Source organism: Centroberyx affinis, unplaced genomic scaffold, assembly GCF_046629955.1.
Source record: "Centroberyx affinis isolate AG114_WGS23_722 - 3 ecotype Tasmania unplaced genomic scaffold, CSIRO-AGI_Caff_v1 ptg001233l_1, whole genome shotgun sequence".
NCBI lineage: Eukaryota > Metazoa > Chordata > Actinopteri > Beryciformes > Berycidae > Centroberyx > Centroberyx affinis.
Window position 1 is genome coordinate 422,892 of NW_027279746.1, and position 21,228 is coordinate 444,119.

Sequence of the window (21,228 nt, forward strand, 5' to 3'; positions counted from 1 at the left end):
CGCTGTGTGAGAGCAGCAGGGAGAGGAAATGCCTCTGTGATGCCCAGGATTTCCCTTACATTAGCTTGGGCACGGCTAGTCCAGACATCAAAGTCTGGGTGGAAAGTGCAGAGTGTTATGAAAACGGCATGTTATCAAGAATGGCCGTTTTCCACATCATTATACTGAAAGTAATGTTCCCAGAATACTGTAGATATGTGCATAGCAATCCATATTATTGTGTCAGTGCAGGAGGCTGGAATGCTACTTTTCATGTTAAAAAGTAAAAAAAAAAATCTCTTGAGTTAAAAGCATGGTTATTTTTTTTTATCTTTTGGACAGAAAATATAATGAATTGTTTTTGGAGTGCCTTGGATCTCCCTCTTTCCATGCTGTGTCATATTTGCGTTAATATAATTTTGCTTTGCTTGATCTTCAGAAAAGTGGCAGCACAATGATGTTAACATAGTACATGAAAGGGTATCACTTGGTGAATTAATCAGCTTATTCCTCCATAACATAGATAGCCTGCTAGCAGGAGACCAGTTGGAGCATATTGGGTAAGGGTTAAGGATTATTTGTGGAGTTTTCTATGAAAACTAACCTTTAAAGGTCAGAAGGGAGTAGGAATGCAGTGTCTTGTTGCATTTTTCTTTGTTCAGCCCTAAAGCCTTGGCATTTAAACAATAAAAGATCAATGAATCGTGGCCAAAGGATCCCAAATTCCCAGAATGAAGCAAAACAGAAAGATTATTGGAATGAAAGTGGATGATCTTTCAAATTATTCTATATAGTCCTAAATAATATCATGCTTAGTAATCAGTTTTCTCCTTTCCAGTTTATACGCTGTAGTTTTGATTGTTTGATTGGACGTGAATTGATATGTTGTTGTTATCCGATGCCTGATGCAGTCTGACGTCTAGTTAAGATATCTGGTTAGAACTCCTCTCATGCTACTCTGGGAACTGCTGTCTCTATTCAGCCAGTTAGACTTTTTAGTATCTGGCCAATGTTGGGATGAATTATGGTAATCAAAAGTGGCTTCTTCCCATGTGCTTTGACAGTAAATCATTCAGCAGGCTGAAAACAAATTCCTAGTAGATGTCTTTCATATTTATATGCTCTAGTCTGCGTCTCTTGGTGGATATTGACTGGGAGGAGGGAGGGGAGACAATGACAAGGCGTCAGTTTGGATTATTACAGACGGTACGGTAGCAATTCTGAGTGTGTATGTGTTCCACAGTAAACGGGCATCCCATTGAGTCCAGTGGAGTCCAGAGCCAATCCGCCGACTGCGCTGCCGTCCCTCTGGTCTCCATGATCCACAGCAGGGATCAGGCCAGTGCCGGTGTCACACAGCGGACACAGGTAGTGCATCATCCTGTAATGATGAAAGATCATTTCACAGATGGTTTTGCAATTTTTATAAGGATCAGACTGCGGCGGTGTGGTTTATTTTTCCTCATTTTATTGCTTCTTTCTTCTGTCCTCTTTTCCTCAGCCTCAGGAGGATGACGCCGATGCCAAGTACAGAGTCGGCGGGGTGACGAGTGGCAGCACGGGGACGGACAGCAGGCTGTGGGACGCAGCGGACTCCGAGGACCTCCTGCTGGCCACAGACACCCCTCCGCCCGGGCCTCCCTTCCTCTCAGAAGACCGCCACCCTCCCCCTCTGCCCCTCTCCATCCCTTCCTCTCCCTCTCTCTCACCCGCCGACCGAGTCCTCGCCAGGCTCGGCCGTCCCGCCTTCTGCGACCCGACCGATCGGAGAGAGAGCCCGCCCTTGGAAACCTGCGACCTCAGGTATTATCGTAGAAGGTTTTACCAGGTCACAATGGCAAATATTTGGCGTTCTTGGTGTGTCTCTGTATGTAACTGGTTGTATGGGTTCGTCTCTTTTTCTCTACCTCCAGTCCCAGTCTAGTGGCTCTGGAAGTGGACAGTGAAGAGGACAGCGCTGAACCCAAGTCAGTTCTTCCCCACCTCTCATCAGACACTGGGAAAAGTGAAGACAAAAGGGAAACCGTTCATCCCTCTCCTGACCTCACTTGCACTCGCACTCAGTCCGCCTCCTCAGCGTGTGACCCCGCCCCAAAAGTACAGTACCATCGCAACTCTCACACGCTCAAATACAAGCTTATCCAATCATTTATTGTAGCCTTGTATTTGAGCTTTTCAAAATTTTTTTTTTCTAGGATACGGGTGACCAGGGGATACGCCTACGCTCCTATTCCTACTCTTCTCCCAAAATCAGTTTGCGTCCTTCTCGTTTTGCCCGGGACACCCCGCCTCCTGATCTCAGCCCCGGTCAGTAACTCCGGGACTGTTCACATAATAAGGAATTTAATTCAACTCATAACTAACAGTGCTTCCATGAACTAACTTGGAGTCGTTTTTATTTGTTCATTTGTTCTCTTCAACTAGCCTGTCTGTCACTAATGGGGAAGCCTCACACGTGTGGCTGGTGCGGGGCCTGATTTTCTCTAACCCTTTTTTTAAAACTAGCTTTCGACAATAGATAGCCAACCTTACTACTAATGTGCAGTACAGTCAACTCCCAATAAATGTATGCTGCTTTCACAATTTTGCTTGAATTGAGAAGGATTATAATCTTGCTTTTTTCATACATTCACAATAAAACCGAACCATTGCATGAAGTGGCGTTTCATCAGGAGTTGACTGTACATGGTAACAGTTTGCACCTTCTGTACTGTAGTTGATATGTGTGAGCAGCCCTCTGTCCACTGTGCCCTGTAGATGGCGTGCTCCACAGCGTCAGCTACAGCCGATCTCTCCTTCAGGCCCTCTCTCTGTCTAAATCTCTGTCTCTGCTCCACCCTGGTAGTAAGTACTGTGCACCCCCAACCGTCACACTGCGCAAAGGCCCAGAATAGCCTGCACATTACTGTCAGTGTCAGTGCTTGTGTGTGTGTGTGTGTGTGTGTGTGTGTGTGTGTGTCAAGGTTATTATTATAAGCTGATTCAACTACTGAAACTGAAAGAAAAATGAAACGTGACAAACTATTTTTGTAAACTGATACAAAAAGTAAACCAAAATGAAGTTTAAAAAAAAAAAAAAGTACATCTAAACAAACTTTTTTGCCTGATCCAAATTCAAACTGTTTATGTGGAAAAACTAAACCTAATCTAAAACCAGACTACTTTGAAAATTCAAAACTAAACTAAAAGTAACACACACTGAAAACTAAAACTAATTTGAATTAGAAAGGGGAATTGAAACCCTAATAGAAATGAAAACGACAGTAAAAACGTGACGCTGTAATAACCTTGGTGTGTGTCTGTGTGTGTAGGCGCACGTCTGTGTCTGTCTTGCCTAATCATTGCACAGCCTTATCGTAATCAGAAGGGCAATGGGAGTGGAGGAAGAAATCAAACATGCAGTGATGAAATCACAGGATGCCTGTGTGATTGCTTTGCAGCCTGGTGGGAGACAGGAGTCCTCCAGGGTCTGCACTTTGTGCCTGTGTAAAGACTGTCATATCTGTCAGTTTGTCCTGGTTACGCACCTGCATATCATCTTTCTCGCTTTGCATATCAATTGTGGTTGTAGTCATCCCCTTTCATATGAACCTATTCATGCAGGGAACAGCTCCTCTGGCATGTAAATGAAACCTGGCAAGCTGTCTCATTAGACTCATTTATTACATTCAGATAACTGAATGAAATTTAAGACTAAAACATCCTTATTGCGCTATATATTCCTACTGAATCTTCCAATCTCACTAATTCATATTTTTTCTCCTGCCTGACTTAATCCAAGAGGGGATATTCTTTTGATTCCCATGCCTTTTTGATATTGGGTGCAACATGTACAGTACATTGCCTATCAGTTTTTATTGGGTTGTTGGCGCTCTATTGAATCGCTGTTTATCAACTTATCCCTATTCTTCATGTTCACAGAGCAGAGAGCCTCCAGTCTAACAGAACAGACACATGAAAAAAGGTATTTACGTTTTACATTTTGTTGACTAATGTCTCACTTGGATTGCATTATATTCATAAAGCTTTTTCTAACTTTTTAGGTTCAGCAGAGTTGACTTTCTTGTAAACTGTACTCTGTCCTAACAACACATGAATCAGCTTGTCATTTGATTTGTCATTGGTTTAATTGAGATAGACTTTTTCTTCAAATCTTAATCTCTTCTTAATCTTCAAAGCAAAGAGCAACATATAGGTAACCATGGCTACAGGTTGCTTGGTGACAGCAGGCTCTGTGTGAAATTTGCGGTTGTCTTTTATGAAGCTCTTTTGTTCTTGTGAAGCAAAGCCGGTTTTAGGTCAGACACCGGTGTTTTGATCCTCTGTTTTTTTCCAGTGACAAAGGTAGTGACGCACAGATATCAGTGTGACCCTGAGCCATTCTCATCCCTTATTTCTAATCCTTTTGCTCTAATTTTCTTTTCTGGCTGACAGTGTCATCTTGCTCTTGTGTGGCTTATTTTCCAGATATCAGAGAATGACGGTTAGCATGGGAATAAGTGGCAAATATACATCCAATAAATGTGAAATTTACATGTCATGGTGCATAATCCATGTATGCAACAATGCACAATGAAATTACGAGCAATGATACGCCGTCTGCCTTGCTCTAAGAGAAGAGGTACTGATAATATAAAGACCTCCTTTTCACTCACTGTTCCACTCAGCCTATTTTCTGTGGGATGCCTTTAGGAACCGCGCCAACTGTATTGTCCTCTGCCTGCTTCGTCTATAGATGCCCTTGTTAAACACTGCCACAACACAGTAGCTCCCCCTGGTGGAAAACACCAGTTTAGCTGAGGAATGAAAGCTTGTGTGGGACAGTGGTTTTCAATTCCAGTCTGTGGGACCCAGAGCCTGCTGGTTTCATTCTAGCCATATAATAAGGGTCTGATTTAGACTTCGGACACCAGGTGAATGTAATTAACTAGCTGATAGGATCAGAAAATCAGCAGTATTCTGGGTGATGAGGACCAAGATTGAGAAACTGTGAGAGATGTGAGAATCTTTTGGTCTGAACATCTTTTGGTTTCATAGATTGAAGGAGTGCTTGGATTTTGGACATTTTCTGCCTATTCAATACATTACTTTTACTATCTTGTACCTTTGTGTGTGAAGTGAACAACCAGATCTGCATTTTTATATTCATGTGTGTGTGTGTGTGCGTGGTTCTCTACAGGGAGATCAGGTTCCGTAAGCGTGCCCAGTCTGCTGATGACGAGGGCAATATGGAGCTGGCAGAGTCCCTCCAACATCTCACCCTGTCAGAGTTCCTTAAAGAGTATGTGGGGGTCGGCCTCCATTCGCCAGTCCCAGCCTCCTTAACTATCCAGTACAAACAATCCCTAAAAAAACCGTACAACTTAAGTGCCTTAAGTTGTAGGGTCGCTAACTAACTACAATAAACCACAACGCATTATAACCTCAGCTCCTCTCCTCTCCTCTCCTCTCCTCTCCTCTCCTCTCCTCTCCTCTCCTCTCTGTCATCGTCGTTTAACAACGTGTACGGTAACTCCGCGAATTTCATTTTGCATGTGTCCAGCCTCTAACATTCCAACTAACTACAATTTACAGCAACAGCACAGGGTTTCAGAGAATGAGCCTGATCTATTTTTCCCTGGACTGAAGAAATTTCCTCCTCTGGATGCATCTGTCACATTGTCAGTGACTAACCATCCGGATTTTGTGTGATCAGAATGACTTTTTATTTGCCTCTCCTAAACATTACTACAAGCTTTGTGTTGCACAAGCTGTTTGTGTTTTCATGGCAGTCATTGGCGACTAACCACTCTAAGTCATCAACCTATTATATGCTTGTATATCACACTCTACTGGACATGCCACCTACACCTACTTTAGCCTCCCTTGTTCTGCATGTGTTGTAATAGTCTGCTTGTGGACTCAATCAGCAAGAAAAAGACAGTGGTGTGACTTCAGTGACTAACGAATGTCAACCATGAAAAACTTGTATCTTGCAACTTGCTGTATGTGCTATATGTTTAAGTTATGGGACACGATACCTGATGCAAGGTAAATAATCGGTTGCGATGACATTGTTTTCCTCCTGCAGAATTGAAGAGGAGGAGTTGGATAAGTACAACATCCCATCCAAGGTGGAGTCGGAGAAGTACAAAGTTATTCGCACTTTCAGTTTCCTGAAGAGCAGGATGTCCAGCACACGCAACAAGAACAAGGTAAACCAAAGACATACTGTCGCTATATTTGGGCGTCTGTACCTCCACTGTTACACCCACCACACATTTCTCCTCCCCCTTACATCCAAGCCAGCTTCATATGTAGGCTGTCAGGCTAGTTTAATAACACAAGGGATAGTTACATCAAGTCCTCTGTATTGGTATTTGTACATATAGGCTGATAAATTACTCAGTTGCACTACATTGCATATTGAACAGTAATCAAAGTGCTTGAATATTCAAACAGTCCCATCTGCCAGATCTGGACTCCTATGTCTGTATTTGTTTGCCTTTGGTCTTCATTTGACTCCCTGTCTTTCTACTCTCTGGGAGAAACAACAGGAAATGCTGTAGGAAACTCAAGGTCAAGTGACAGACCAAACATGACATTTAAACCCTTGAGCAGCCCCTTTCCTTTTAATGATTAATCCCTTGTTGGTGAGTCAGCACACAAAGTGGAAACCCTCCCTCCCCCTGCATCTGTTGTTTATGCTATGCTCCATTTCCTTGTCAGTGGACTTTCATACGGTCTGGGGGAAAAGGTGGGGATTCCTTCTCCATTTACATATCTACTTCAATCCGAGAGAGTTTAGTCGGCAAATCGAAACTAGAGAAAAGATCGCAACCTGGGTTCATAAAAACAAGACGCTTTGCTGAAAGTTCTTAGATGTAGTTATAGCGCATTGGCTTTCGACATTTTATCTTGGTCTACAGTATATGGCGTCTTTGTTTACTCCTATGTCTCTGACATGGTTTTCCAAGGGGAAAGGGAAGGACCGAGAGGCCAAGGACAGGCAGCTGAATGGACATCGCTTTGCCACGGGCGCCTGTGTTGGTTCCACCATGTGTCTGGTTTGTGACAAACCAGCATCTGGAAAGGACCTTCTGCATTGCTCCAGTAAGTTATACACTGAATGATCGACTGACACTCTCGCCTTCAATATACCACAATTTGTATAAATAGTCCAAGTGGAGGAGCTGACATCTATATCAGTGACAATAGCTTTTTGGCAACAAATCAACATAATATGAATCCTATTCTTCTCTCCTAGGCTGCACTGTCATTGTCCATAAGGGTTGCAAGGAATCTGCCCCCCCATGTTTGAAGGTGAGTCCTGCCCAGACCCACTGGAATAGAAATAGTGTGTGCTGAAGTGTGGTGTGTCTACTCATCTCCACCGCAGCCTGTTCTTGGGTTGAATGTTTTGCGTCTCTCATTTGCATTACTTAGAAACTTCAGGATAAGTATGCAGTTACCATGGTGAAGAGCAGGACAGCATCCCTCCCACAGAGTGAGTTTACAACACAGAGGTCAAACCCATTGTGCATGAAATTTCCAAGAGGTAACATTGCATTGTGGTTGCACTGTGCATGATTAATGTGAATGTTAACTTTTCTTTACCCCTGTCCTCCTGTCCCAGATTTCACAGTGAGAGACAGCCCCCCTCAGTGTGTCATCCCCACCTCTACCTCTCTACCTGTCATGACCCCTAAGGAGAGGAAGGACCCTGCGCCCCTCTCCTGCCCCCTCTCTGGGAGTCTCCCCAATGCCACTGACAGGTTGTAAAACTCTCTCACACTGTATGGATCGTATAATAGGATTTGATAGGATTTGATAATACTGATTATTGGGGATACTAATAATAATTTTCTTCCCCGTGTCTCGATAGGCTCAGTGAGAGTTCAGAGACAGAGTCCGACAGCTGGAGGGTCGCCGGCCAATCAGAGGAGCTCCAGCAGACGGCGGCGTCCTCCACGTCCACTGACTCCTCCCTGGGAGAAGGTACGGGATGAAACAGTGAACTGAGAAGAGTTAAAGTGAAGCATTCTTATGAAGGAAGGTCTACTTACAGTATGTTCAGCAAATGATTATAACCAATGATTAATGATTACGGGGGTTAAACTGAAACCTGGCAGCTGTAAATGACTTCCCTGAAAAGTCATTTTTTTCCTCTTGTCTTTGCATAGACTGTGTGGACACGTATCTCCATAGCGACCTTACAGCTGATGCTGTGGATTACGAGGCTGAGTCATGGAGTCTGACAGTAGAGCACAAGTTCTGCAAGAAGCAGGACAAACGAGTCGTCAAACGGCAGGACGTCATCTATGGTGAGATTACAGCAGAATTGTGAAAGAAGGCTGTGATAAGAGTGGTAGACACGGCCTTTCCCAGTCATATATGTATTATACGTCTATGTGTTGAACCTCAGAGCTGATGCAGACGGAGATACACCACCTACAGACTCTGCACATCATGGCGGAGGTCTTCCGACGAGGCATGAGGGAGGAGGTGCAGCTGGATGCGGAGGCAGTGGAGCGGGTCTTCCCCTGTCTGGACCAGCTGCTCTTCTTCCACCATGCCTTCTTCGCCGCCATGAGGGAGCGGCGGCACAGCTCAGCCCAGCCCCTGGGACACGGGAACTACCTCATCCGGCAAATAGGGGACATCTTGCTGCAACAGGTGAGCCGGATCTCTGGGACTCATTTCTTCTGATGTGTAGATAGATGAAAATTGGACTGTATGGACTGGATATGTGTGTTTCTCTGCAGTTTTCGGACGAGAACGCAGAGAAAATGAAACAGGTTTATGGCGAATTCTGCAGTCACCACAATGAAGCAGTCAGCTTCTTCAAAGAGCTCCAGCAGCATAACAAGAGATTTCAGAACTTCATCAAGGTAGTAAAGTCCCCAGAAAATGAAATTCAAAAATGAAAGCACACCTATCATCAGGGAGATATAACATGACTCTTGATTTTACGTTTTTGAAGCAACAAAGTAACAACTCTTTGGTGCGACGGAGAGAGATCCCTGAGTGCATCCTGCTGGTCACCCAAAGGATTACCAAGTACCCAGTGCTGCTGGAGAGGATCCTACAGTACACCCAAGGTCAGGCATCTGCTGCCCCCTGCTGGTTAGACAGGCATTTCATAAGGTCTCTAAAACGAACTGCTGCTGCTACAACGATACAGCATGCTTCAATAGTAAGTATACAACCATAACATTTCTCTCTCAATCTCAGCCTTTCTCTCTGTCCCTCTCTCCGTCCCTCAGAGGACACGGAGGAGCACGCAGACCTTCTGAGAGCGCTGGTTCAGATCCGGGAGGTGATAGCGGCGGTGGACCTGAGGGTCAGCGAGTACGAGCGGCGGCAGAGGCTGCAGGAAGTGTGGAACCGCATGGAGAACCGCAGCTCGGCCAAGCTGAAGAACGGGCACACCTTCCGCAAGCAGGACATGATGGGGGCGGGACAAACGCTCAAGCACCAGGGCCTGCTCCTGTGGAAGACCGCCACCGGACGGCTTAAAGGTCAGACAGACGCTCGTACATCATTTATATGATGTGAAGGATCAGGTGATGCAAATGTTGACTCTGATAGTTGGTGTCTAGGTAATGTTTTCTTGCTTTCCCTCCCCTCTGCAGATGTCCTGGCACTCCTTCTCACAGACACCCTCATCTTCCTCCAGGAAAAAGACCAGAAATATACATTTGCTACTGTGGTATGTGCAGCCTTTATCATGAGGTTGATCTCAAAGAGGGAAATACTACAAGAGTAATTGACAAAGTCTCTGTTATAATGTTGTATCCTATTACCTTAGAGTGAATTCATTTGTGTTGTAATAATATTTTTTCCCTTCCCTGCCTGTGCTGCAGGACCAGAAGCCTCCAGTCATTGCACTGCAGAAGTTAATAGTGCGGGAAGTGGCCAACGAGGAGAGAGGGATGTTTCTGATCAGCGCCTCAGCCGCTGGGCCGGAGATGTATGAGGTTCACACCGCCTCCAAAGATGAGCGAAACACCTGGATGAGGCTCATTAGAGAGGCTGTAGAGAGGTGTGTATAGCAGTGCTGAAATGATGATAGCCGATTAAACGATTAGTCGATCGACAGAAAATGATCTATAATTTTTTTCTGTAATTTATCAACTAAAAATACCAAACATTTGCGGGTTACAGCTTCACAAATGCTAAGGTTTGCTTGCTTTTCTCTGTTTTATATCATTATAAAATGAATACTTTCAATATTAATCGATAATGACAGTAATCATTATTTGCAACCCTAGTGTATGTATGTATGTGTGTGTGTGTGTGAGAGAATCGAGGAGAGGGAGGAGGACGAGATAACTCAATCCACTGAACTGTCCTGTCTGTGAAGAACAGTTTCTCTCTAATCGTCGTGAGCCATTGCTTTTGTCTCTCTGTCTCTGTTCAGCTGTCCAGAGGAAGAGGAGGAATACACAAGCGAATCCGAAGAGGAGCGGCGAGCTGCTGAAGCTCGCGTTCAGAAGATCCACAAACTGCAAGGTAACGGGAATTTAAGATCATCTAGTTATACGTTTTTCTTCACAGTTGTTGAACATATTAACGTAAAATCTCAGGTAACGAATACCAAACCGTAACGCTTGACCGTAATCCTTGGGTGATGTGCACCAGAGAGTCTGATGAGTCAGGACCAGCAGATCTGCTCCAGCCTGGAGGAGAAGCTGCAGATCTACGCAGCTCTCTCCGCTCTGAGTGGGAGGATGGAGGCCTCTCAACTTGAACCACGACTACTGGTGCAGCCGCACTCGGAGGAGACGCCACAGGCCGCCGTGCTGCTGGCTGCAGCTCTGCAAGAGGGTGAGACATTTACATACGCATTTTAGTCCTTTAGAAAGTAGCAAACACACACACACACACACAGTGGAGCTGAAACGTAATTATGTTACACTGTTCTTTGTGTTACATTGTGTTCTTTTGTAATGTAATTTTATACTTTTACATGATTTTTTTCATCAGCATCAAAATGAGTTGATGATACTTAGATTTGAATGTTATGAAGGATTTTTTTCTATCACAACAACAAAAAACATTGATTAGGAGGTAATTTGAAACATCTTTTTCTCTTGTGACTTATTATTTATTGACGAATTGTGCAGCCTTAACACAGACATTCAAACTCACATGCAGAGTCTTACGTGCAGATAAACAAATACACACGCAAACACTCTCCTTCAATAAACTTGACCTGACTTGACCACTTGTCTCTTCCCCAGCTGAGAACCTGAGAGCCACGCTGTCGACCGGGGCCGCTTCACCGTCCAGCCACAGCAGTGTCTCTGAGACGGACTCCGTGTTTCCTGCCAGCCCCCTCGCACTTCTGGAGCCCCCCTCGGACTCTGAGGCTTCGCCCGGGGACCCCGAGGCCGGCGAGGGGGGCTGGACCGAGGCCCTTGTGCTTCAGTCGCTCCCTCACTTGCAAAACAGAAACCCAAATGACGTCAACCTCAAGGTATACTGCAGTACATGCTGCAGAAAAAGAACATTAGTGGTTGTTGTTTGAACTTATATAAATTGAAATAGTGGAATACATTGGTAATATGTGTAGTAGTAGTAATGCAGTAATAGGAAATAATAGTAAATAGTTGTTGTAATTTTTCCTATGTCCACTGTAGCTGTGTTGGAGGTACAGTTGTTAGCACTGGTGTTGCCCGGTCATTATAGCCTCTTACAGCCTGCACTCCAACTGTCACCTCTTTCCATTTTTTCAGATGTGTGGTTCAAGATTGCCAACAGTTGTTTGAATAATTTAGTACAGTCTATTAGAATTACATTTCAGTCTTAATGTGATGAATTATTGATAAGCTCATAATAAAGGAAGAAGTCCATTTAGTCCTCAAGGGTATTGTGCCATTAAAAATAGATACGGCGACTTATTCCAATTTCCATGCCACATTTGTGCAGCCGTTTGCAGCTTTTTGTGACCTGTGAGGTAAATGACTCTGATAAGACAGAATAATTTTCTTATCGGCTGCTGTGTGATAATTCAGTCAACGGCGTGGTTAGGCTCTATCCGACCTCAAGGTGGCACAAATGTTGCATGATCACAAAGACTCCAAATTTGGGCTCTGCTTTATCCTGCCAGGAGAAGAAAACGTTTTCAAATCCCCATGAGTGGACCGTGAAGTGTATTGTCCATTATTTAACTGAAAAATATGTGAAATCTACATGAAATCTTGGAAACCATGCATGAAAAACTTGACCGCCCCGGCTAATCTGCATTTCTCATGTGATTTTTTTTGTTAATAGGTTGCTCAAAGTGTCCAAAGCTTGACCCAGTTACTCTACAGTTTGCAGGTGAGCGCATTATAGTCTGGTGAATTCCCACACAACACAATTAAACACCGGCTGTTCTGCCCTGCTCACCCCCACCCCCCTCCACCCCCTCCACTCCCCGTACACACCTTATCTCCATTGACATCCACTCAGCGAATCAGTGAAATCCCTAACAAACAGACTTTCTCTGTTCTCATTCATAACAAATACATCCTGTGTTAGTGTCATACTCAGGCTGCTCAGGATGAAGGCTTATTGTGCCTGCACAGCTTCAGTAAACAGAGATCCAACAATCAGCTCTGTTGTCTGAAGCCATAGGTAGCAAGCTGCGGGAGACAGGACCTGCTTATCTTGTTTTTAGCAAGAGACCCAGGAGGCCCTTCTTTGTGATTTGCATACGCTGTTGTTTCAGATAGAATGCAAAATTAAAGTGTATGTGTGTGTGTGTGCGTGTGCGTGTGTGTGTGTGTTCGCACACGATTTGCAATTGTGATCGTAACCCATTTTCATATTCAAAATCCTATATTCTTTCTATAACGTGAACCTTAAAACCACAGTTTTCGCAATGGTGACTGGATAATTTGATCCCAATACATAAAAAGCCAGAGATTGATCATAATCTCTTTCACATTTTGCTATTCAAATCACTTTCTCCTACTTCTCCTACCTGCGGCCAATGCGACAGTTGAGCCTCAGTACATTTGCATGAACCCCAGTCTCTCTGTCCTTTCTTCTCTGTCCAAGGCCGCAGTGACCATACAGGACAGCTGCTATGAGGTCCAGAGGCTCCTCCTCTGCAACAGTGCGCGCCCCTCCCCACGCGTCCAGCGACCGCACCCTCCCAGCGTCCGGGGCAACACCCTGCAGGAACAGGAGAAGCAACGTAACCTGGAGAAGCGGAGGGAGGAGGTGGCGGCGGCCCAGCGACTCCAGGGACGACTGCGCCAGGAGAGGCAGCGCTGGGAGAAGGAGTGCCAGGCCAGGGAGAACCAGCAGGGGGAGCAGGAGAGCAGGCTGGAGGAGAGGGAGAGGCAGTGCCACCTGGAGGCCGAGAGACTGAGGCGAGACAGGGAAGAGCTGGAGGAACAGCTGGAGGAGTACCAGCAGAGCCTGGAGCGGCTTCGGGAGGGCCAGAGGAGTGTGGAGAGGGAGCGCGAGAGGCTGGATACCCAGCAGAAGCTGCTCCAGAGCTGGAGGCACAGCCGGCAGAGGAGCCTGACCACTGTGATTCCTCCCATGGTCATCCCTCTGGACGGGCAGCAGGTGTGTTTGTCAAGGAGCTGGAGGTGTCTTCATTGTCTGGTTGGCTGAGGTCTGAGTTTGTATAGCTTGAAGTTTGTGTGACCTGTTTCTTCTATATATGAAATGACACCTGAGGTTCAATGCAAGGCTCCTACATCAAGCTGTCGACCCTTACATGAATAAGAGCGCAATCAGTGAGATATACTGTGTATGTGGACCATGGGCACACTATACCACGGCTAAAGTCATTAATGAGAAGCCTTTCTCGGACAGCTAGCAGCCTGAGTTACGTTGGCCCACTCATTTACGCAGAACAGCTCAATCCCCTCTTGATATACGACCTGCGATAATGAGAGCAATTTCAGCATCATTCGTCTTAGTGCTGTGCAGCTCCACTCACCAATAAACAACTTAATGATTGATGATAATTAAACCGCTGCAAATAAAAGCTCCGACAAAATAATTAAAACCAGAGGCATGCAGCCCCAGAAACTAATCAATCGTGTCCAAAAGGACTTAAATTATTCATATCGACACTTTGTTTGAAAAGCGGCACAGTGAAATATCCCCCGCAGCTGGAAGGCATGGAGGGAGAGGATAAAGAGAACACTGTTCTCCTTGCCCTTTAAATCTCAATGAACCTCACATGGAAAGGCTAGGGTAAAGGCATCACTGGTGAAATTAATATAGTGCATCTATCCTTGTCGGCCTCCATAGGGTGTGGCTTTGTGCCGTTCAGTTCAGCAGGTGTGGCTGTTCAAAAGACCGGGCAGAGGACTGGACAGACAAACGAGCAGACTCACATTACAATATTCTCTCTCCCACTCGTTCATTTACATTTGTCCCTGGGCTTTTCCAGGCTAGACATGGTGAAGCTCTGCTGCCTTTATTGCAGGTTTATTTATTTCCATTCATCTATTTTAGTCACTGTGGAGGCTGAATTAGCAGCGGTCTGACAAAGGCAGAGCGGAAAGGCAATGAGAGTCCTAGTGTTCCCTGCTAATGTTTAGCCAGAGGCACCAGGTCAGAGGGTCAGAGACGGATCGAATGACGTACGCAGACACTCTCTCAGGTCCTCTCTAATTAGCTGCGCTACCTCAGCTCAGGAGAGGAAGGGGCATGTGGATGTGAAGAGGGGATAGGAGTTTGAAAAGGAGGAGGGGGAGGTGGAAAAATACACCAGGAGGAGGTGGATATGGAGAGAGAATAGGAGGAACGCTGGCCAAGGTGCAACAATGACACATTACACTTGAAGTTCATTTAGGGTAAAGAAGCAGAGCTGAACCCGCTCGTCAATGCTCAACAACAGCTGTCAACACATAACAGTAAATTCTTGTTATTTTAAATTTGAAGAGAAAAGGGATCAGTAAACAATGTCCTTCATAGATTTTGTCCTCTAGGTTATGAAAATTACTTCCTGATCCTTCAGCAAGTACATAAATGCATATCCCAGTCGCATTGTTGAGTGGATTCATTTGTGTATAAACCGTCCATTATGCACACACTCTCTTCATAAGCTCTCATCCTGGCAAGAACATAGCCTTCCTCTATGTTTATGCTCTTATTGTGTTGATCTTCATCGCTCTACACTATTGCTGAATGTGACCTTGCCATTTGTTTGCTCCCGCAGGACTCGGTTCCAGGTCGGTCCAGGGATCTTGCGGATAACGGCTCAGTGTTTGTGAACGAGGCCGCGTTCACCAGCGGCACTGTCAACAACCGCCACGTCCACCACAAGGGAAACGACCCCAGCGCCCACAATTGTCTCAACACCCTGCTGGCTAGATCCAGCCACAGACAGTCGCCCATCCCTAAGACTCCCCACCCACACTCAGACTCCCAGGGGTGGGGAGGGGGGACGGGGTGCCTCTTCACCCCCACAGGAAGGCTGGGGCTGGAGCACACACCCAACGGTGAGAACACCAACCAAACAAATGTTGTATCATCTGCTGTAGAGGTGGAATTTAGGTTGAGGATTCATATTTTCACAGCTTTTTATTATGTCCCACCACCATGGCACATGGCATGCAGGACATTATGTTGTCATGGCAACGCCTGTGTCTGCCTGTTTGTGTTTAGACAACATTCTTATAAACACAATAACTCAAGAACAATACATGATAGCAACATCATACTAACCCTAACACCACAGGTTCCCCCTATAGAGGAGATGATCTGATTAGATTCTGGAGCACATGCTGCAAAAAAAACTGATTTAGTGCTTCAAGAGTTCATATTAATACCACCAATGTCTTATGTGAAGACAAGTATGTTGACAGAAATATTTGGTAATTAATGCATTAATGAGCTTAATTTATGACCTCATTAGCATAGCTGGCTATGTTCAATATATCGTGGTGCTTATGGTGGGACATTAGACAGCTCAAGTGCCTCATATATTGGACATTAGACATTAGTGCAATAGTCCCAGTCATGTTATTATAATGTCTCTCCAGCTCTAAAAATACAACACAAAGAGAGATCTGCTACCTGTGAGAATGTAAACAAACCCCCTGTACACTGCTGTTTCCCATGTGCACACTGTGACTCAAGGCTATGGCTGTTTCCCCAGTGAGGCCTTGCCTGTCCTTCCTCTCAGTTAATCAGTGTCTCCTGACAAAGAAACAACCCCCCACCTCCACCAGCAGCTAGCCGGGGCCCTGCTTGCCAAGGAAAGGAAAATCAATGGCTTCTCTATCTATCGACTGGCAGGGCAGACAACAGCGTGTGAATCACAGTTCACAGGCGATGGCTGACTGATTGGAACATCGATCTAAAAAATCTTTACAAAACTCATTACAGCATGACTTGTCATCACATCAGGAAAAGGGGGAGGTGAGAGGAGGGGACGCGGAATGAGAGATGCAGACACGTATTAATCTGTATTTCACTCGCAAGGTGTCAGCTACATTCAAGCATCTCGCACTTTTTCAGCCCTCATTCCTGATCCATTCATGTCTCCACTCCTCCTAATATTCATGTGAGGCAAAAGAAGATGACGGGTTACATGTGACTTATTCCCCATCCTTGTAAAAATGGGGTCACTGTTAACTGCAAGTGATACAGGGTTGCTGGTATTGTTTACCCACTATAGCAGGCAGCACAATCTCTTCCTCATTGATCAGCTTATTAACCTTTCCTAGTTATTGACCACACTCGAGCCCCAGTGAAACCTGAGTCACTTGTTAACAAGACGGGGGGTGCATACTTAGCCGCCATCTACAACGGAGGGCTCATTCCACCTGACATCCACCCACAAAGCCTTTCCTCTTGGGCCTCATGAGGGCCCACAATGCAATTCTCTTGTCCAGTCTGAGATATATTTCATCTGACGTGTGTGCTGCAGCATTCACAGTTGTTTCCCTTATGGGGTTAACTTTCTATTACGCCGATATCATTCACCCTGAATGCAACTCCCCAATCTTCCACTCATTCCCCATTAGATTCCAACAACTGTAGGGAATCATTTGCTCATTTCATGTACGTTCTCGGTTTAAAAGCTCCTATGTAGCCGCCGCTGGATCAAGCGCCGACAGATTCGTGGAGGAGTATATCTTCGCGAAACGGAAAGGAATCTCTTTCAAATGCAAATTCTCCATTGTGCTCCAGTCACATGGATCAAATATGATTTTGCTTCTCATCCTCACCTGAGCATGTGAGGAATGTCTCTCACACACACATGCATATTCACACACACACCCTTTTTTCATTTAGTGGATCTCCATAATGTGTTTCTGCACAGTGTAATCTTGGAAAACCAGTTGGATGGAATTTCTGAAATTACTTTTGATCTGATGAATCAGGTTTTTGTTGCTCGCCTCTTTACACAAAGGGTGAGAGCATTGTGAGTAGGCTGAGGAAGAAAAGAGAGATCAAACTAGTATGCTCTATGTAGATTAATTTGCACCTTGTGTGATGTACAGCAGCACAAAGCACTATATTGTAGAAACTAAAGATGCTCACTGGCTTTTTAATGAAGCACTATTCCGTTTTTTTTTTTTACTTTCTTTGAATAGCACACCACCTCTTATTTGTATTACCACATAAAACATTTATGCCTCTGAAATGTTATCTATTACTTCATGGCCAAAAGTGACCGAACACCTGCCCAAAGTGCGAGAGAGAGAGCTGTAGAGTGAGTGAGTCTTTTTCGTCTGGCCCTACACTACTGTCTCATCTATCAGAGGCCGAGCCAGCGCCTATATCATGGCTAACAGTGCTACTCCAACAAGGACTTCTGTAATTAATCACAGAGAGACACATTCCTACAGGGACACAAAGAGGCAATTTATAGTTCACGCCATCTGTTACCGCAAACCACGACAGCACACCTGCCCTAAAGCTAGACACCCACCATGGGCACATGCACACAGATGTAAGAATGCAAAAACACACACATACACATTCCCATGCACAACATACTATAAACACCCCAAATTAAAAAAAAAACAGATCTCCTCTTATGTAATGTTATACTTGATCCTCGTTGGGAACTCAAACCCCCCCCCCCCCTCGTCAAGTCTGGGGAGGCAGGTGTCATCGAATCCTAATGATGATGATGACGTTGACAATGATAATGATAAGAGTGACTCATCTAAGTGGAGGGGAAATGATGGACGACTAGAGAATGCATTTGGTTTTTTTTTCATTCTCACTCTGTATCGGAGTATTAACTCAGATACAGGAGCAGACTGTGCCTGCAGCTGCTGCAGTTGATCTATACGCAGTTAGTGATTAGATGAATGGGCTAAACAATTAGACTGAGCTCATTAAACAAGTGGCTAGACATCCCATCCTGGTGATTATTTATCAGTGGTTACCAAATGATGTTGTCTCTTCAGTTATAATCTGTTGAGGGGTTTTTTTCTGCCTGAATGCACACTCTACTGTACCATTTAACTGCCTCCCATTCCATTAATCTTCACTCGTTTTTTTTATTTTTCTCATTACAATTAATTAGGTGATAATATATTAATTTATCAATGTCTGTAGCAACAGCACTTGCTGTATTCTCTGTGTTTACAGTGTTAAAACAATATGTTTCTGCTATTGTGTGTCCACTCAGATCTAAACAGCAACAGCTACATCAGGGAGGCCTGGTCGTCAACAGCAACGGGAGCAGACCAGTATCCGGTGCTCCCCCATCCCGGTGACCCTCAACTTGACCTCAATGTGCTGGTTTCCTTGGAAACAGACAGTGGGGGCGAGGAGGGCAGGGAGGAGAACATTGTGTACCTCTGAAAGTGGAAAGACTTCAGACTCTGAACCCCAACCCGGCACTTGGAGAGGGGAGAGGTTCATGAAGGATCAGGACCAGGGTGAACCCAGGGCGGCTTGAGGAAGCATTTCTCCGTTTAAACAGTGCGCTTTTACAGTCTTTTGCCTTGTAATTTTTTTGTATTTGAAAGATTCTTTTCACGGCATTTCTTCTTTGTTGGACAACATAAAGTGGAGATTTACTGGAGGGAGAGAGAGAGAGAGAGAGAATGACAGACATGCGACACAGGTCACAGGTTACAGTGTCACAAGTACTATTTGTCATGCACCTTAGCTTGAGGCAACACAGGGTGTCCAATGTCTCTTTTCATTTGTTGTGTGTGCGTGTGTGTGTGTGTGTGTGTGTGTGTGTGTGTGTGTGTGTAGAGTATATCAGGTGCCCGGTTGCTGCCACACCTTTCCCCCTCTCCGTCAATCTGCCTCTTTGTGTCCGTCACTGCCCGCCTCTCTCTTTGTCCCGTTCCACATTTCTTGTCAGTCGAGCTCCGTATTTATTAAAATGACCACAGAGGGAGAACGGACCCCATATCACTGAAACATCAGGCTGCCTCTCTCCGGCGGGCGATTGTCTGGCCAGGGAACAAACTGGTCCTCCTTCATTCATCAGACAAGCTCTGTTTGTTTACAAGGCGAGCGTGACGTGAAGCAAAGCACATTAGAATTGAAGGATGAGGTGAGACACCGTGATCAGAAGGGATTCGGTCCGAGGTTTTTCAGACTATCTGCCTGTAACTTTCATTTGTTTTTTTTTTGTTGTTGAAGGACTTTTTTTTGTTGTTTAGAGAGGAAAGTGGAGACGTTGTTGATGTTGCGGCTGTATGGTTTTATCAAAGCATGTAGATTGAACCACATAGGTTCCAGTGGTCAGACCAAAACATCCTTCAACCACAACTATCCTCCAGCCTGTAATGGAAAATTCTGTGGTATAGGAAGCTTATTATTAGGAAGTAATTGTGGATCAAACCAAATACAACCAGCTTGCTGTTCGATTAGCTTTGTCTTTACAATTATTCCCAGCACATATTTCAGAGGACATTTTGTTTATTTCTTTTGTTTGTGCCCAGTCATACTAGGTCTTTCACAATAACTAAAGCTGTAATTATCCTTGCAAGCACTCAGAACAAAGTGGCCTGGTTGATACTGTTGTGCTTAACGCTAAAATATTACACTTGAATATTCATGTAGTACATTTACGTATCGTCTCTCATGGGCATTGTTTTTGTAAAGAGGTCCTTATGCCAATGCTTTAGTTGTCTCTAGTTGCTTTTTTTACAGACACCATAAACGCTGAATCATAGTGAACATTGTTAGAGGAACATTGTTTTCTGCAACATCAAAGCAGCGTCAGGATTTTGGTGTCAATATGTGATTGTAGAACCATGTGTATATTTCCGTGCCTTTATTTATTACAAACCAGTTTTAATGTTTTACAGTGCTTTGTGATGGGTTGTATTGTAAGTAGTATCTGTATAAATAGACAAACAACTGTATTTTCTTGTGTGCTCATGTGTTTTGTGCGTAACGATGAAATGACTTTGATTGAGCTTGGAATATTGCTCCGCCTTTCTTGTGGCTATAAAACAGGGTGAGGGCGCTAGAAGGGCGTGTGATACAATAAAGCTACAAATCGGCTGAAACAGTCATGCAGTGTTCGACTTGAGCACGGATATAACTTCAGTTTCAAAGTGCTGGTCTAAAATGTAATGACTATGCATCTGGGACAGTGGAAGCAGATGTCTGAATGAGCTGCCGTTCAGTTGCCAGGAGTGACAGGTGGTGGACCAGGTGCATGAAAGTCAATGATTTCCTATCTGACTAAAGCTGTGGCACGATGCAGCTCTGAATTGCACTCACACAACCACAACGCTATCGGATGAAAGTCCTCAAGTTTTGAAGGGCAATAAACAGCCTTATTGCCAGATTGATGGACCATCCAATATTTGAAAAAATATTTTGTGCCTGTAGTTTTATGAATATAATATGGAGATAAACCTCAGAATCACCACTATCCAATATAAGTAGAGAAGGCCTGTAGTCAGACCTTGATTGGGCGGGAGAGACCTCTGTTTGATCCTCTTTGTACTTCTGTTAGCCCTTTAAGGTTTCCATTATTCTTATTTCCCCAAATTAGCCCTTGCTGTTAAAGTCGAGATCGCCCTCTGCTCCATCAGTGCTTTTGAGCCTCTGGTGGCAAACCCTGCCTAATTGGATTTGAAACGCTGCGTATACATTCCGTCTGCAGCGGCCTTTGCCATGTTTCTGTGCTGTTTCTGTGTTGTACAGAACAGAAACATTGTTGCATATAATCAAAAATGTTCCTGTATTTCTGTGTGACTCCTCTGCATTCGAAGACGGCTTCTTGTTTCTAAGGAAACCTGCCGGGGTCTGCCAAAGACACTGAACAGCTGTTTGAGGAGGGAATGTTTGTGTGTGTGTGTGTGTGTG

General features: G+C 44.7%; 1 protein-coding gene across 1 annotated transcript in view; it reads left to right on the forward strand.

Annotated features, from left to right (window-relative positions):
* arhgef28a (Rho guanine nucleotide exchange factor (GEF) 28a) overlaps positions 1-20,632 on the forward strand; it is a 22,279-nt gene extending 1,647 nt beyond the window's left edge. Inside the window, exons 2-26 of the mRNA XM_071524793.1 lie at positions 1,223-1,347; positions 1,481-1,782; positions 1,893-2,076; positions 2,175-2,286; positions 3,901-3,943; positions 6,050-6,173; positions 6,936-7,071; positions 7,226-7,281; positions 7,405-7,465; positions 7,595-7,733; positions 7,844-7,956; positions 8,142-8,282; positions 8,384-8,634; positions 8,724-8,849; positions 8,942-9,059; positions 9,225-9,479; positions 9,594-9,670; positions 9,825-10,003; positions 10,382-10,473; positions 10,603-10,788; positions 11,205-11,440; positions 12,238-12,285; positions 13,009-13,527; positions 15,137-15,419; positions 18,572-20,632. Coding sequence (XP_071380894.1) covers positions 1,297-1,347; positions 1,481-1,782; positions 1,893-2,076; positions 2,175-2,286; positions 3,901-3,943; positions 6,050-6,173; positions 6,936-7,071; positions 7,226-7,281; positions 7,405-7,465; positions 7,595-7,733; positions 7,844-7,956; positions 8,142-8,282; positions 8,384-8,634; positions 8,724-8,849; positions 8,942-9,059; positions 9,225-9,479; positions 9,594-9,670; positions 9,825-10,003; positions 10,382-10,473; positions 10,603-10,788; positions 11,205-11,440; positions 12,238-12,285; positions 13,009-13,527; positions 15,137-15,419; positions 18,572-18,747 — 4,008 coding nt within the window. The 5' untranslated portion in view covers positions 1,223-1,296 and the 3' untranslated portion in view covers positions 18,748-20,632. The remainder of the gene's footprint in view (positions 1-1,222; positions 1,348-1,480; positions 1,783-1,892; positions 2,077-2,174; positions 2,287-3,900; positions 3,944-6,049; positions 6,174-6,935; positions 7,072-7,225; positions 7,282-7,404; positions 7,466-7,594; positions 7,734-7,843; positions 7,957-8,141; positions 8,283-8,383; positions 8,635-8,723; positions 8,850-8,941; positions 9,060-9,224; positions 9,480-9,593; positions 9,671-9,824; positions 10,004-10,381; positions 10,474-10,602; positions 10,789-11,204; positions 11,441-12,237; positions 12,286-13,008; positions 13,528-15,136; positions 15,420-18,571) is intronic.
* The last annotated feature ends 596 nt before the right edge of the window (positions 20,633-21,228 follow it).